The following is a 17,173-nucleotide window of genomic DNA, read 5'->3' on the forward strand; positions in this document are numbered from 1 at the left end:
CGAAGAGGACGCCGTCGATGGTCGCGTTCCGCGAACTTCTTGAATGCGACCGGTTCGCTCCAATCCCCCGTTGAAATCGCCTGAACGACACGGGCGTGCATTGTATCATGAGCCGACTCCACCGCGACCTGCTTGGCAGTGACCGGCCCATCCTGGACCTGGCCCAGTGCCAACACATCAACCCGGTTGGTTGATCCAGACGAAGGTGGACCCTCTGCGTAACGCAAGCGCGAGAGCCCGTCGCAGCTGGCATGCTCCCCGTTGCTCCGGAACCGTATATCGTAGTTGCAGGAAGCAATGAACGGACACCAATGTTGTATCGCCGCGGCCCCTGCCACCGGGACCTCGCCCTCAGGTCTCGAGGGAGGCCCGCGCCCAAACGGAGGTATGGGGCCCGAAGGAGACACAGGCGCACCTGGAGGTACGAACTCCGAAAGAGGAACCTCCTCCCACCGACTCTAATCGGCTCGGCACGGGACGTCCAAGTTGAATGACTGGCGCCGTCCAGTCTAGCCTGAGGCGAGTCAGCCAGTCTCGGCCCAAAGCGCCGACCCCTCTCCTCGTACCACAAACAGCAAGAGCAGGGCGCTTTGACCTTGGTAGGTCACCGAGACGTCTGCCATAGCAAGTGGCGTAATCGCTTCGTCGGTGTACGTGCACAGCGAGAGGGTCGCCCTGACCAGGTGAAGACCGCGGAGTTCACGAGCGGTCTGTTCGCCCATGATCGACACCGCGGCCCCGGTATCAACTTGAAACACGATCGGCGTTCCATCCACAAAACCTCGCACAGGCTGCTGGTCTCGACCCGGGACGTAAAAGCGTACGCCATGCACAACACCTCGTCCTGGTCGCAGGTCTCACCCCGTGTCGCTGGGGTTGCCTCGTACCGGCTGCAGATGTCCCTGAGTGTTCAGATCGCCGTCTGACTGGCCGCGTTGCAACGCCTGGCCACAGCCCGCACCGAAGACTGTGCATGCGGTTGTGGGCGCCTGGTATATCGCGCGGACCTCCGGATCACCTGTCATGCTCTGGCCAGCGAGGGCTCGGACATCTGTCAGAGTCTGCTCGATGGCCGACGCCGTTTCTGAGTTGAATGTAATGTCCTCGTCCTTTAGCCGTGGAATTGCAGAAACTATTTCCGACTCTTGCAAACCAGAAATAAAACGATCTTCGACCCTGGCCTGCCGTTCACTCGACGTGAATCTGCAGGCGACGGCGAGACGTCTCACCTGCTCGGCGAAACTCGCGATGCGAGTTCTGGGGTGGGCTCCCCTGGGCTCCTCGCCAGGTGATCGAAGTCGTACCGTGCGAGCTGCGCTGATTCTCCCGGCCACTGTGCGCCTGACAATCCAATTGTCCCGGCAACGACTCAAAGTCAATGACGAGGAAAACAGGCACTCTGCACGCGTCGATCCGAAACACCCTCGTCGCCAATGTAATGTCTGGGGAAGCAGTGAGACACGGAGAGTCGTGAGGGTTGTCGTAACTCTGTTTATTGCGTTCCCGGATGTACACTACTGCGAGCCTCCAGCGGGCGCGAACAGCTATATCCATTGCAGGCACGTGACTACTATCACAACTCCTCCATGCCCCCACAACGCTCTATGCCAATACACCACATTTGTGTCCTTTATCTCAGTCGTGTCGATCATGACTCCACTTTTTCCGTTACTTATTCTTGTGATCTCCAGTGAGACGCATTGGCTTCCTCTACTGTCCACGTGATAATCCACTCTCTCGCTTTCCCTTCCCTTCCATCCCTAAAATACATTCTCTTAACCATCCCTCATTACAATAAAATATAATCCCTTCCGTCTCTTGTGCTGTACTTTTGGGATCGCTCTTCTAACTTCAAGGCTTCATATTGCTGTCCTCTTGTCTCCCCAAAGTATTGTCGTCATAAACTGTGTCTATAACCGTTGTTTTGATGTACTGTCTGAAGTGAACCGTGCCTGCCTTTATTTTTCTGTCATCCATTATTTTGTGAGAAGATTCACTCTTATTGTTATTCTCAGGTTGAAACATCCGTTTGTTTAAAATTGTGTGCCTGAACGCTTGTGTTCGTATAGGAATCTGCAAGATATCCCCAATCTGCAGCTGTTCCTCCAACTTTGAAATCCAAACCGACAGACACCAATCCTGCTCCAACACGTGATACGTGCAAGCCCTCCCTGAGCCAGAAGTTACCGTCGGCTGTTCCAGGAATTGATAGCCTCGCCTCGAATACAACTACCACGACTACAAACAGTCAGCAAAGCTCCAGGATGTGCATTGCCCCTGATACGGTGCTGCCTTCATCATCTTCTTCAAAACTTCAAGCACCACTCGGCCTCGCCCAGATGCCAGGGACTCCACGCTATTTCTTGATGAAATGTTGGAATCACAAATTCCTGGAGCTTTCGAAGCTAAAAGGCATCTGGTCGACGTCGGCTTCTATTGAACACCAACTCAGCAAGGCTTTCAGACAGGCGTCTCATGTCTTCCTGATCTTCACCATCCAAGGCTCAGGGAATTTCCAGGTAGTCTGTGATCTTGTCTGACAATTATCCTTCCCCGATTTCACCTCATTTACCGTTAAAGCCTTTTTTTGTACTTCACACTGCAGCGGCACCGGGTAGGAAGAGCTGAGGATCGTTTTGCTTTTTCATGAGCCTCGACAATATGAAAATACTTTGATGTATAAATGTTCTCACGGGCATGCTCCTGAAAACTCCAGGTAATGATGATGCACGTGGGTGGACTTCTTACCTTTTTCTTTTTTCTTTTTCTTCTTTTTTTCGAATTCGGTGCTCGCTGGCTTGAAATGGATCGTCATTCTGAGATCGTGAACGTTTTTCTCCCCCCCCCACTAATAACCATTAATTGAGCCTCAAATGGGGATTGGTATTTCCGTGTTGAGAAAGTGTTGTGATCTTTCTCTTGCACGTGGTTTTGCGATCACTTGGAATTTATGGTTGCTGAAGGCAATCCAAATTATGAAAGGCGAGTGAAAGTACCCATCCTGAGTGACCGGAAAAGTTTCAGTTTATCGATCGATTTCAATGATTTCATGGACTTTAAAGCAGGTTAATTGTGTTAACTCGGAGCCAAAGTTCTGAGCTCCTTCTACCGCCCACCACAAAATGTTGGTGAAACATCGTGCGGCAGAGGTTGGATTTGTCCAAAAAGAAGACAAAATATATTTATTTTAAATTGTGTGTTCGTCCGTGAAGATCTGTATTAAATCCACTTCAATCCGGATGTTCATGTTGATTTTGAAGATTACTGGAAGGGATAGTGAAGTGACTGACTATATCGCATCAAGAAAAGTGAAATGAAAATGCGAAATAACTAATCAGCAACTTTTAAAAACGCAGCGATGGAAGGGGCCGCCACAAGCGGGAGACAGAAAAACGCACGGGCATGCACCACGGTTCGCAATACACTGAGACCCCGACATTCGCGGGGACTCGTTCCTGAAAAACACCGTGAATGTCGAATTCGCGAATGCATTGGTTCAATGGGAAAAGGGGGATGGGTTTATTATCTCTTATTTTAACACAAGGTCTGTGTTTTTGTGGAAGGGCGATGGCACACAACTAATTAGGACACAACAGAACAAAGGGAACAGCAGGAGAAATGGGAAACGGGAAACACCAACAGCATGGTGCAGGGAGAAAGTAGATGGGAGGATTTGCGGTACGGTTCTTTCGGAGAGAGAGAAAAAGAGAGAGAGAGAGAGAGAGAGAGAGAGAGAGAGAGAGAGAGAGAGAGAGAGAGAGAGAAAAAGAGAGAGAGAGAGAGGGAGAGAGAGAGAGAGAGAGAGAGAGAGAGAGAGAGAGAGAGAGAGATAGATAGATAGATATATATATATTTCTCAGGATTAAAAGACATATTCCAAGTGTTTGAGCGGTTTGCGATTTTGTCAAGGTCTGAGGAGAGGGAAGAGACTGCTTCTCATCAGAAGGATGAGAGATGTCACGGCAGAGAGTTGAGTCATCAGCAAAGAGAAAAAGAGGATTTTTTTCAGAGTCAGTGAAATCCTTGATGAAGATTTGGAATAAGATGGGACCGAGAGCACTGCCTTGTTGTACTCCAGCTTTGACAGGGAGAGGGGATGAAAGGGTTCTGTTTGGAGCCACTCGTTGTCTACGAGATCGGAGGAAGTCAGGAATCCGAGAGGGGTTGGCCTTGGATTCCAGAGGCAGACAGTTTGTAGAGCAAGGCAGGATGCCAGACTGCATCAAAAGCTCGAGATATGTCCGGAGAGACGGCCCTGATCTCACGTCTGATATTGAGGGCCTCCATCCATTGTTATGCGAGTAGAAGCAGCACGTCCAAGGTAGAGTGAGTGATCATGTCTGAATCCAAATTGATCTGAGATGAGGTTGTTGGTGAAAAGGAAGGATTTCGTGATGGATTCCATGCCCTCGCTGATGATTGGAAGTCAACTAAATGGTCTGTCGTGAAGGGGATCCGTTTTTTTTTACCTTTTTATGTAATCTTGTGATGTTGGCTAATTTCCAAGCAGATGGAAGATGACCTGTGGTAAATGATAAGGTGAAAGGGGCAGAGAGAGGAAGTGCAAGAGCAGCAAGGCAGGTTTTTAGGACACGTGGTCTGATTCTGTCCGGTCCAGTAACAGTCAGAGTCGAGTGTTGCCAGAAACATTTCCACCTTTTCAGGTGCCAAAGACAATTCAGGAGCAATTGGGTCCAATTGGGAAGGATGAGTACAGAGATGCTGTCGCTGATGCTGTTCCCCTCTACAAGTATATTGACTGACACCCATTTCACCGACCTCGGAATGATGACAGGCTGAGTCGACCCCACCTGGTGCTAATTCAGCAGCCAACGGGGCTCGACCTCAGGACCCTCGGATCCAAAGCCAGCCAACCTAACCACTAAGCCAACACCAGGCGATATTGTCAGATGTTTGGCTGGAGGAGCGAGCGATGCGAATGAGGCACGCTGTGGCTTGTATGAGCGGCTTCCAGTTGGAGAAGCGCTCAAACCGATGTGAACCAAGCTGGTTGTCAGGTACATCGGTGATAAGAGGTGTCACCTGGGAACGGATCTCAAGATCAGACCCATTGTCCAGGAGTTCAAAGGAGTCTGCGTGCCCAGATTGCCTATCGTCAAGGCGTGAGAGGAAGTCTGGTCCTGTTCGACACACACACACACACACACACACACACACACACACACACACACACACACACACACACACACACACACACACACACACACACACACGTGCATCAGGAGAGCAGCGAGCATCGACCTTGTGCCATGATCCACTGAATTGTGATCTGTGAGCACATAGTGCCACTATTCTGGTCATATAGACCTCCTGATGCATGTCACCGAGTTGTTGACATTCACAGAAAACCTCGTTTTGTTGTACATGTAGCCTTACACGACCTTGCTATCGGTGTAGAATTTGACCGTGTCACGCTTGGTGTCTATTTCATCGACGATCAGCTCTCTAATCTCTACTGCTAACACTGCCTCACAAAGCTCCAGTCTTGAGATGGTGTGTTCAGGCCACGGTGCTCGCTTCGCCTTACTGAGGACGAAGCCGACATGACACAATCCTGCAACGTTCAGTGGCCAACGGGGCTCGAACTCAGGAACCTAAGATTCTTGAGATTGGACACATGTTTTCTGGCTCTCCTGAGAGTAGTCACACACTTGTTTTGGTCTTTGTGGGATCATCTGATGTTGCCTTCAGTCGGATTTGCCTTCCAGGAGAGAAATGCAAGCTGTTTTAAAGCAACAGCCTCACCACAGTATTCAGAGAACCAAGAGAGGGAGGAATGGGTCAGACAATTGAAGACGAGATGGGATCAGTCTGTGCATAAGAGAAAGCACGTTTCTATGGATGAATTCCAAGACTGAATTAATATTAGTGGTGGTGGAAACAGGAGACCAGTCCTTAAGTGTAAAAATAATAATAATAAAAACAAAAAATGCTCCAATATATGGAAGCACAGTGTCACCAATGGAGAGGCGGGTCACATTTTCTGGACTTCGAACACATGGGATCCACTCATGTCGAATAAACGAATGTCATTGTTCCACGGTATGTGTGTATGTATATATATATATACACACACACACACACACACACACACATACCAATAAAAGGTAATGTGTGTGTGTCAGTGTGTCTCGCCCATAACTCCAAAAGTATAAAACCCAGCAGCCTGAAACCTTGCATACATACTAAGAAAACTCCCAGGGAGTGCAAGAGTTAAAATGGGGTGTTTGGGTTCGTTAAAACACCCCTTTTGATGATAATTTAGGGGGTGTTCATCACAAAAAAAACAAAATAAGCCTAACCAAGATGGTGGCACGCCATCTTGACGACATCTTGGTTAGCCCTCTGTGGTTTCTGGAGTCTTCAGCCACCATTTTGTTCGGCCGATTCAAGCATGCCTCCATTTGGAAACACGATCCATTCTCACGGACGACTTGAAGTATATCATTGAAATATTTTGTCGGATTTGAGAATCGGATCTGGTGAACAAAATGTGTCGAAATCTGGAGTGAAATCCGAAAATTTTAACAAATTAGCGATTTATATAACTTCGTGTATTTATGAAAGTAAAGCATTAAACTTTACTTTTTCAATTGTTCGGAGGATTACATTGAATGAAGAAAAGATTATGGAATGTGCAGAAAATGTAAATTCATTGAGTGAAACGCCGTGCTTCATAACCTGCTTTTGCCATCCATGACGTCACAGTCCACAGCAGGTCCTCTTTTTTTCCGGAAATTACATACTCAGTTTGCTGTTTCTGTTTTTGGCGATTTGCTTACATTACAAAATATTAATTTAAATCTACATTGGTTTACATTAGCAGGAACAATCGTCTGGGTGGCACAGGGTTGGTTGTTCTTTGCAGATTATGCGTTTTTTTTTCTGTGTGAGACGTAATCCCCTGCCGATGCTCGCCATTACAGCAATGAGGTACGATTGATGTATAAACGACGAACATGGTCATCACTGTTTCGATATTTGTCGGTATGCTGTCCTGATGAAAATTTGGGACTTCATGCCGTTGACATCATGGGGACTCACTTCTGTTGGGGGGAGGGGGGGTTCAATTGTTGACCATGCATTCTTTCCCTTTGAGATTAGGATGTGCGTTTTACCATGTGCTTCAGCCTTTGGGCTGAGGGGCGTGTGTATGTCAACGGGACAGTCTTGTTGGACTGTGTGCTTTGGCCGTGGGGTCAAGGTGCATGTCCCAAGCTGTTTAAATGTTTTGATGATTGTTTTTTTGGTATAAATAAGGTGCCTCCATAACAGGTAAATACAGTGCACCCATAATCCGGATTGGCGGCTCCGTTTGATGTTTAACTGATGTTGATCATGTAATCTTTTGTCTGTTTGACAGTCGCCGGCCTGAGGCCTCCCGATTGAAGGTGACGCTTTGGTGTAAGACTTTATGTCCACTGGAGATCGGTGGAGTGCTCATCATGCTCCACATATTTTGATATTTATATTTATCTAGGTATAAATGATTTTTCCAGGATGTAAGTGACTTTTCTGGGTTTTTTTTCTCTCTTTTTGAGCATAAATCTGCTCATCGTTTGGGAAGGATTCAAGTAGACAGCTCACTCAGTCCCGTATGTGCAGTTTTCCTCAATGATGTGCCCAGTGCTCTCTCTCTCCACTGTTCCAATAATTTTCTTTGATCAAGCACTATTTTGTTTCCCTGGCTGATGCTTTATTTATTTATTTATTTTGGTGCGGATGAGGTTCACGGTACATTTTGTGTTCATTTGGAGTCAAAATGGTGAAAATATTAGTTAGATTACCCTCTTTTGATGAAGTTTTTTTCTCTCGTTTTCATCAGGGTTACGCGGTGATGTTGTCAGACGTCATGACACTGCAGCATGTCGAAATGAATGCCGCAGGACAGAGTCGGATATTCCGTGTGCAGTGGCAGGGATATGGGGATGTCCCGTTCTCCCTCATCCGATGCCGTGCTGATTCCTGGAGTGAGGAGAAGACTCTGCAGACGTGTCAAGATGGATCGGTAACCACTTGTGGACATTATTGAGGAAATATCTTGAAACATCGTTTTTTTTATGGCGTTTGCTCTTGCAGAACGCATTTCTTCTTCGTCGTTATATTGATCTAGTAAACTTTATCATGTTATACCTCCAAACAAATCAACCAGCTGATGGAACTTAGGGTAATGCAAATTTGGGTATGGTGTTACCTGCCTGAACACACCTTTTTATAATTACCTGCTTCATGGAAAAAAAAATTCTGTCCTGGTGCTGCTTCGGAGCTTACAGATTGGGACGTGCGTCTGATGGCAGCAGTCGAAGTATTTGGGTTTTAACTGAATTGTAAAAAGTGAACACGCTTGTACGAACAGTACCTCTGGAAACCCGATAACTGCTCCGGTGATTCGTGTTCTTCACAGGAATTTGAGCCGCAGGTCGGGAAGCAGATCCTAAGGATGTGGGCTTCGCCTGCACAATTGGAAATCCAGGGAACGATACCTGCTCTCAACACAAAACTCGGTAATTTATTATACCTGTCTTATTTGTGTTCTGTGAGTTATTTCATTCTATCGACTGTCAGACCTCTTCATTCTGGGAGTCACTTGCTGAAACAAAGCCTCCAAATTGGGTCAATCCTGAAAAGCAAGAGGGAGAGAAAGATGAAGAGGAAGGAAGCGCGAGGATGTAAAGAGAATATTTTGTGTTCTGCGGCATCGTGTTCACCATTCGAGGCTTGACACTGACCGAGGAATGGCTTTGATTGGCTTTGTGAAGATATTCAAGGTGACTCCCTGCACTTACAGCTCCTTCAGAAAGTAATCACTCACACCCCTTGACTTTTTCACATTTCGTTGTTTCAGCCTGAATTAAAATGGATTAAATTGAAAAAAACAAATTTGCCACCAATCTTCACAAATATCCCATAATGGCAAAGTGAAAACATGTTTTTCGAAATGTTTACAAATTTACTGCAGAATAAATGCAGACATGTCTAATTTACATAAGTATTCAACCCCCTGAGAGTCAACACTTTGTGAGAGCACCTTCGGCAGCGATTACGACTTCGAGTCTTCTTGGGGATGTCTGTATCAGCTTCGCACACCTGGATTTGGGGATTTTCTCCCATTCTTCCTTACAGATTTTCTCAAGCTCTGTCAAATTTAATGGGGAGTGTTGGTGAACAGCAATCTTCAAGTCTTTCCACAGGTTCTCAATGGGATTCAAGTCTGGGCTTTGGCTGGGCCACTCAAGGACTTTCACGTCCTTGTTCTGAAGCCATTCCAGTGTTGCTTTGGCTGTATGCTTGGGGGCATTGTCCCATTGGAACGTCAATCTTCGCTTCATTCTCAGGGCTTTTGCACTCTGAAGGAGGTTCTCCTCAAGGATTTGCCTGCATTTGGCTCCATTCATTGTTCCCTCGATCCTTACAAGTGTCCCAGTCCCTGCCGCAGAAAAGCATCCCCATAGGATAATGCTAGTGTTAAATGGGCGATGAGCTGTGCTCGGTTTCTGCCAGACGTAGCACTTTGCATTCAGGCCAAAGAGTTCAGTTTTCGTCTCATCAGTCCACAGAATCTATGCCTCATTCTCTCAGAGTCTGTCATGTGCCTTTTTGTAAACTCCAGGCGTGCTGTCACGTGACTTTTTCTCAGGAGTGGCTTCCGTCTCGCTACTCTTCCATAAAGCCTAGATTTGTGAAGTGCTGCAGACACTGTTGTCCTTCCTGCAGGTTCTCCCATTTCAACCAAGGAACTTTGTAGTTCTGTCAGAGTGGTCATTGGGTTCTTGGTCACCTCCCTGACCAAGGCCCTTCTTGCCCGGTTGTGCAGTTTGATCGGACAACCAGCTCTCTGGAGATTCTGGGTGGTTCCACATGCTTTCCATTTTCCTGATGATGGACCTCACTGTGCTCTTGGGAACTTTCAACATTCCAGACATTGTTTTATTCCCTCCTCCAGATCTACCTAATCACAATTCTATCTCAGAGTTCTACGGACAGTTCCTTGGACTTCATGGTAGAGTTTCTGCCCTGACATGCAATATCAACTTTGGGACCTCATCTAGAAAGCTGTGTTTCTTTCTAAGTCATGTCCAGTCGATTGAAATGGCCACAGGTGGACTCCATTCAAGTGGTGGAGACGTCTCAACGATGAACAAAGATAATTGGATGCACCTGAGCTAAATTTGGAGTGTTTTAGCAAAGGGCTTGAATACTTATTGACTCAAGACATTTTAATTTTTAAGTGATTTGTAAAAATTTCATCAAAAAAATAAAATAGAATTCCACTTTGACATGACAGGGTATTTATTGTATGTGGATCGGTGACAAAAAAAATTGAATTTAATCAATTTTAAATTCAGGCTGTAACAACAAAATGTGAAAAAGTCAAGGGGTGTGAATACTTCCTGAAGGCATTGTATGGAGGCCAGTTGGAGGATTACATGACAACTTTAATGAGATCCTGGCTGATTGTAAGGCCAAGGTGCTCCAATGACCACTTCTGTTCGAAGTTGATCACGGGAGCTGATACTGTGTCGGAACACAGAACAAAGAAGTTGATAACGAAGTAGAGCTGTGCCGGAAGGACAACAGCCCTGCCCCCTCCCCGTCTCACTCTTGTTCCCCCCCCCCCACATTCTCTCTCTGTCTGTCACCTCCTCACTCCCCCCTCCGAATGCCATGCAGCACTGTTCTCCCACACCTCTGTCTGTCTCTCTCTCTCGCACCCCTCCCTCCCTCCCTCAGTCAAGAGCAACCTCCACCCCCCTTCCTCGCTTCCCCTTATTCACCCACTCCTCGCTTCCCCTCCCTCCTCTCCCTGCTCCTCCCTTCCCTCCCTTCTCTCTGCCTCCCCTCCCTCCTCTCTCTCTCCCTTTCTCTTTCTCCACCCCTCCCCTTCACACCACCCTCAGCAAAGCGACGGGTTGTATTTGCTGGTAAATTAACCAACAAACAAGTCGAGGGACATTCAAAGCACACCGCACCCATGTCAAATAAATAAATGACGCCTTCAGCGCAACCGCAATGCTGCCGTGCAGCACATGGAGACGCAATTGGGAGGGAGCGATGTTCAGTAATTGATTGATTCATTGCGTCATTAAAATAAATAAATAATAATTGTAAAATAATTAATGCTTTAATCAATTGGCTAAAAGCATACCCTGAACCATCACTGTTTCATCCCAATCTGTAACTTTTTGAAAAATAATTATTTCAAAAAATTAAATAATCGATTCATAGATTCATCAATAAATCAAAAACACCATTTATAGCCAAATCGCTTGTTCACTGTTGTGTCCAAATATCAGCTTCCTTGCTCAAAAGGTGCCTGAGATGTTGCCGTGATGAGAAAAAAAAAGTAATTCATAAATCCATAATAATTCAGTAATTAATTGTTTAATCAAAAAACATAAAATTACAATTTTGCCAAAGTACTTGTTTACTATTGTGCCCAAATTTCAGCTTCCGAACCCAAAGGATGGCCGAGATATCGCCCGGACAAACAAACAAGAAAGAAAATAATTGATTGATGAATTGCAAAATTAAAATAAATAATAAATAATCGTAAAATCATTAATTTCTTCATCAATTGGCTAATAGTATATGAAACCCACCACAGTTTCATCCGAATCTGTAACTATTTGAAAATTAAGTAATTAATTGAAAAATTAATAATTAATCAATTGATTGATTTGTCAATAAATCAAAAATACCCTTTATAGACAAATCACTCAGTCACTGTTGTATTCAAAGATCAGTTTCCTCACTCAAAAGGGGCCTGAGATCGTGTCCAGATGAGAAATAAATAAATAAGGATAAATAAATCGATAATAATAAAGTAATTAATCAATTAATTGATTAATAAAAAAATAAAAAATATAACGTTTTTGCCAAAGTACATCTTCACTTTTGTCCCCAAGTTTCAGCTTCCCAACTCAAAGGATGGCTGAGATATCGCCCGGACAAACAAACAAATAAACCAATGTCACCCGCAGGGTGACCCATATCTTGCCAAAAGGTGACCACGTGTGACTTCTTTAAGGTCACACTGAGGTGAACAGAGCTGCTATCCACCAGGAGCGACTCCTTGAGGAATATCTGCCTACGAGAGATTCCGATGAGAATCGTTCTACAGAGTCACCATGAAAAATATGCTTTTGCCTCATAACGTCACCAAATGGCGTCATAATGTCTCAAGCTTGACATATCTAGAAAGCACTCATCGAGGTGTTCAATTTGAGGTACGACACGATATGGTTCCTAAAACTTGAAAATTTGACCTTGGGGTCAAATATGTTTGACCTGAGGCGCTAACCATGAAGGTCAAGGCCAATCGCCACCAAAAACTAATCAGCTGAGCGCCAGACCATATACTACATTCCCATAAAGTTTGGAGACGATTCGATTGAAATTACTCAAAAAATAAGGGTTTCGTCGACTCCCCTGATTTGCGACAAAGTGACCTTTAACTTTGACCTTGACCTTCAAAATTTTGTGCACTGAAAGGGACCTCTATAGGCCTCTGATATGCGAAGTTACAAAAATTTCCGATGATAACTGTGCTCTGCAGAATTTTTTATACGTGATTACAGACAAAAAAAAAACATACAGGCTGACTAACATGTTGTTGCGGATTCGCGCCCGCCGGCGTGCGAGCGGCCACGTAACTCGAATCGCAGCACGTCGCCCACCGGACGGACAATTCCGTCGTGACCTTCTCGGACTAACGCCGGGAACTAGTCACGGGTGGGCCTTTCGGCCTCACCACGATCGTGCCAATCGCCCCCCCGCGTGGGATAGGGTTGTTCGCCAAATTCGACCAACCTAAGTACCCACATGGAGGGTAGACCGGGCGATCGCACCTCGCCGCAGGTCGACTTCGGACACGGGCCACTTTAAGCGACCCGTTCCGTACTATCGGGAGAACCGAGCGGTGTTATCGTCAACCTCGACGGTTCCGATTAATTATCGGGCGTATTTAGCCCACTACCAAGCCTTAACGTGAAGTAAGATGGAGATTCAATTGAAGAAAAGACGAAGCGAAACGGGAAAAACAGTTCAACATGATTCACATTTATTCCTCGGCACACGGAAAGCACACATATACAATTACAACAATTATGCACCAAAAGCAACTGCAACAAAAGAAACACAATGCAGAGATACTACCGACTACGCGAGCACACGGCAACACTTACACAGTTTTACTTTACAGACGGCGCCGACAACACATATACTCAAAAGAAAAAGGGGCCACCCTCTACGACAAGGGGGCAGACGGGCCTGGGGGCGCGAGACCGGGTAGAGCCTACCCGTCTTGTGATAAGCCGCAAATGTCGCGGCGGTGCCCCGACTCCGCGCTCCTCCACGGGTTTCGTTGGCACTGCTTGGAATGGGGTGGGAACGGGGCCCCCTTTTCGCACTATCTCAGCGCGGGGGGAAACAGGGGGGGGGTTGTTGATGCTCTGGGGAAAGAGGATAGCTGGCTTGCTTGGGTCCCGACTGCGACCTCGACCGCGTTCCTCGACTCCACTGCGACCTCGACCGCGTTCCCGGCTTCCCCTCTCTGCAGCTCCCCGACAGACTCCGAACCCCGACAGACCGACTCTCCTCCAGACCCGTCTTGACTGCTGCTGCCACACTTCGCCGCCGCCACACCTCTCCAACTCGCCCGAGCCCGAAACAGAAACTAACTGAATTCGCCCCGCGCTCGGCGCTTTATAGTACGGCAGGAGAATCCACATGCAAATTTCCGGATCAGGATGGGCTCGGGGGCGGAGCCACGCTCGCCCATTGGACGGAGGAAAAGTGGGCGTGAACCTCCCCCGATCCTCGAACCTGCACATATCGATTCTACTCCGACGCGCCTGGAGGCGGGGCCAAATCGCCCCGCGCCTAATGATTGGAGGGATCGGAAGTGGGCGTGCAGCATTCCTGATCCGACCCCCCCTCGGAAAGGCCGCCCCTTGCACCCGCGGCTCAGCGCGCGTCCCGCACGAGGCCAGGACAGCCCGACGCTCGGTGCCCACAAGCGGTGCGGGAATGGCGGCAGAAGGAGGAGAGGTGAAGATGGTGGAGGGTTTACCGCGGCGGTGATGGCCATGGCGACGCCTGGAATGGCGGCGACGCGATGTTTACGGGAGCGAGCCGTGACGGTAAAGGTCATGGCTGCCGGCGCTGCTGCTGCCGTGAAGCGGCGTTGCGGCCGGTGGCTGCCGTGTGATGGCGGTTGAGACGCGGCCGGTTCAAAATAAAGACAGAACAGAAAAACGGCTATCTCAAAGGGTCGCAGCCCGAACGAATCACACTTATTCCCTCTAAACAACGGGTTTGGGGCTAACTACACATGTACTTACAGAGATATCTCACCTACGGGACCTGAATGGTGGTTTGTGAATTTCCTCAACCACAACAATATCTTGCAAAACTTCGTTTTGGCAAGATAACAAACGGAGTAAAAACAGTATTCCCTTCGTTCGGTGCCCGCCGATGACGTCATGCATCACCTGGATATGGAATTGGGAATGAGTGGTGTACAATGAGCACTGGTGAAGAGAGCAAGTGGAAGGGTATGGGGATGGGGGGTGTAGTAATCTGGAAACACAAACAGAGGTGGGCTTGGGGAGGATTCATGAGAGTAGAAAAGTGAATGGATAGTAAATGTGGGGATGATCTGAGATGGCGGTGAAGCGCTGTTTTGAAGCCCTGGAAGGAAGATTAAGATTGAGGTCCCATGCATGACTCAGTGACACAGCACATATTCAAAAAAACTTTCAAACACAAACATTAAACTTTCGAGTGAGAAGGTTGACGTAGCAGGATCGATACGTTCCCAAAAGGGTATGAACACTGCAATGGCCAAGGATTCGCATGAAGAGGACATCGTGGAGCAGATGAATCGTGACAGTGAAGCACCTGTGGTCTGCCAGGTGACGATGAAGAGATTGTGGACGTGGTTATTAACCCCAAAGAAGAAAAAATAATGACAGTGAGAGTGAAGAAACACAAGTCGGTGGCCATTGATCAGGGAATATAACTTGGACAACAGCACACATGATCTTCTTACAGAGGATGAGTTTTATCTCTCAAGAAATAATAAATAATGACCTCACCCAAGATGAACTAATGAAGGAGAAACCGAACTTCATGAATCAAATGACTCTTCAGGAAATGTTTGAGAGGGAAACAAAGCATGGTGATGGTTCAACCTCTTCACAAAGCATTTGTGTCCTTTGTTACCCCTCATTCCTCCCCACATCCCTGATTTCTCCAACTCTCCCTCTATTTTGTCCTTCAACCCAGCTGTTGGTGCTTCTCTCTCTCTCTCTCTCTCTCTCTCTCTCTCTCTCTCTCTCTCTCTCTCTCTCTCTCTCTCTCTCTCCCCCTCTCTCTCTCTCTCTCTCTCTCTCTCTCTCTCTCTCTCTCTCTCTCTCTCTCTCTCTCCTGTTCCTTTTGTCCTGTTGCATCCGGATGTGTTCATTGTTATCGGCTTCTCACTCGTCCACGAACTTTGACTTCGTATGCAAACAAACAAATAAATAAATAATGTTTCACATTGTAAAATCTGAAAACTCTGCAATCTCAATACTATTCAGTCGCAAGAAAGTCAGATTTCAGAAAAAAAACTCTTAAATCCGAATTTGTTTATAAAAGTAAAAAAAATTAAGTTTTTTTTTAAAGTGAAGAAAAAGTTTAGAAAGAGTTAAAAAAAAAGTTTCAGAGTTAAAAAAAATAAAAAGTGAATTTTTATTTTTTAAAAAGTTCGAAAAATTCCAAGTGCGGGTTTCGGAGTCTCGGTCACACTTGGAATTTTTGGAACTTTTTTTTTTAACGTAAAACCCACGGGTTAAGTTGCCTGAAACTATTTTACTCGGCCAAAACATTCCGCCGTTCTCGGCCATGTCGACCGATCGAATGTGCCGCTCACGCTGTACGCGTTGGGGAACATCGAGATTCAGAGAAAATAGCACGGAGTGGCAAATGTAGATCGTGCTCGGAAACATGAACCAACAGTTCACTGCAGGACCCTTCTGCACGTCCTTGTTGTCCAGGTCGTGCAGGGTCAGGTGTTCGACGGACCCGCCGGTTCGTTCGTCTTGTGATTAATTCCCTTTCACTCATCTTGGTGATTCGCTGCAAATCGTTCCTCTTCTGTTCGATTGTACAGTTACCATGGAAACCGACGTTTGTCGACAAGGCAAACCTACGTTTGCAGATGTAGTTGTGGTGTTCGTGTTTAAACGTTGATGTTACAACCTGACGGTACAGACGTGCTAAGTGACGCTTCAGGACGGACGGTTTTCATGCCGTTGTGTTATTATTTGAGTAATTTTGACAAAATGTCTTTATTTTGCAGAAAGTATTGGATTGAACGACGATCCCTGGAGCGTTTGAAGGAATGCTGTGGCTGCTGTTTGCTGCTCATTTGTTTTCATCCGTACGTGGGGTCGGGGTTGGGGGGGGGGGTGGGCTCTCCTTTGATTATGGAGCAGATTTCCACAGTTGTTGTTGTTGTTGTTGTTGTTATTTTCTTCTGTAAAAGAGTGTGTTCCACAGTGACGTTTGTGTAAATGAGTATGTTTTACATTCATCGCTCTGTCATAAAGTGTGCCACGTCGTTCTCTCTGTTGAAGAGTGTGTGCCACGTTCTCCGTGTCTTGCGCATTCCCCGATGAAGAGTGTGTGCCATGGTCTTTCTTTCAATAAACAGCGTGCACACCACATTTTCTGATGTAAGACATTTGTAAACTACCTGCTGTGTTGGAAATGATTCCGGAAACCGGAAACCCCAGGTATCGAACGTAAACGACACATGATCTAATCACATGTCATGTGTGTGAATGAACTGCTCCATCGTCATCATGTGTCAATTGTAGGTCCTGATTCTGATGGACAAAACACTCTGTTACAGAGCGGCGGTGCTGCCGAAGCGGTTTGTTGGCAAGGGTGGTACTTGGTGGTTTGCCATTGCCTTACCAGCCGTAGTCAAGGCAGCGATTTGTTCATGGTGCCGATGATGACACATACTCTTCACGAAGAACACAGTTCATGTCCACCAACTGATACTTGCAGATGGGACAGCCGTTTAACGTCTATCCGAGGGACGGCGCACACATCAATGAATCATCCTGCCTGTGAAGCACCGAGATGGCAGTTTGTAGCTGGG

The 17,173-nt window shown here is 46.7% G+C and overlaps 1 protein-coding gene across 7 annotated transcripts in view; it reads left to right on the plus strand.

Annotated features, from left to right (window-relative positions):
* The window catches only part of LOC147007858 (3'-5' RNA helicase YTHDC2-like), a 91,489-nt gene extending 74,759 nt beyond the window's left edge, over nt 1-16,730 (plus strand). For 6 of the 7 annotated variants that reach the window (XM_085866263.1, XM_085866266.1, XM_085866264.1 and 3 more), the window contains 4 exons: nt 2,070-2,519; nt 7,847-8,029; nt 8,426-8,525; nt 16,364-16,730. In XM_085866263.1, the coding sequence (XP_085722389.1) occupies nt 2,070-2,519; nt 7,847-8,029; nt 8,426-8,525; nt 16,364-16,401 (771 nt within the window). In that variant the 3' untranslated portion in view covers nt 16,402-16,730. Of the gene's footprint in view, nt 1-2,069; nt 2,520-2,605; nt 2,717-7,846; nt 8,030-8,425; nt 8,526-16,363 lie in introns of those variants that run through there. The other variant, XR_015053833.1, reaches the window with a different exon arrangement.
* Nucleotides 16,731-17,173: the final 443 nt, after the last annotated feature.

The sequence above is a fragment of the Eptatretus burgeri genome, chromosome 24 (genome assembly GCF_056783735.1).
Source record: "Eptatretus burgeri isolate ZD-2024b chromosome 24, Ebu_testis_v1, whole genome shotgun sequence".
NCBI classification, from domain to species: domain Eukaryota; kingdom Metazoa; phylum Chordata; class Myxini; order Myxiniformes; family Myxinidae; genus Eptatretus; species Eptatretus burgeri.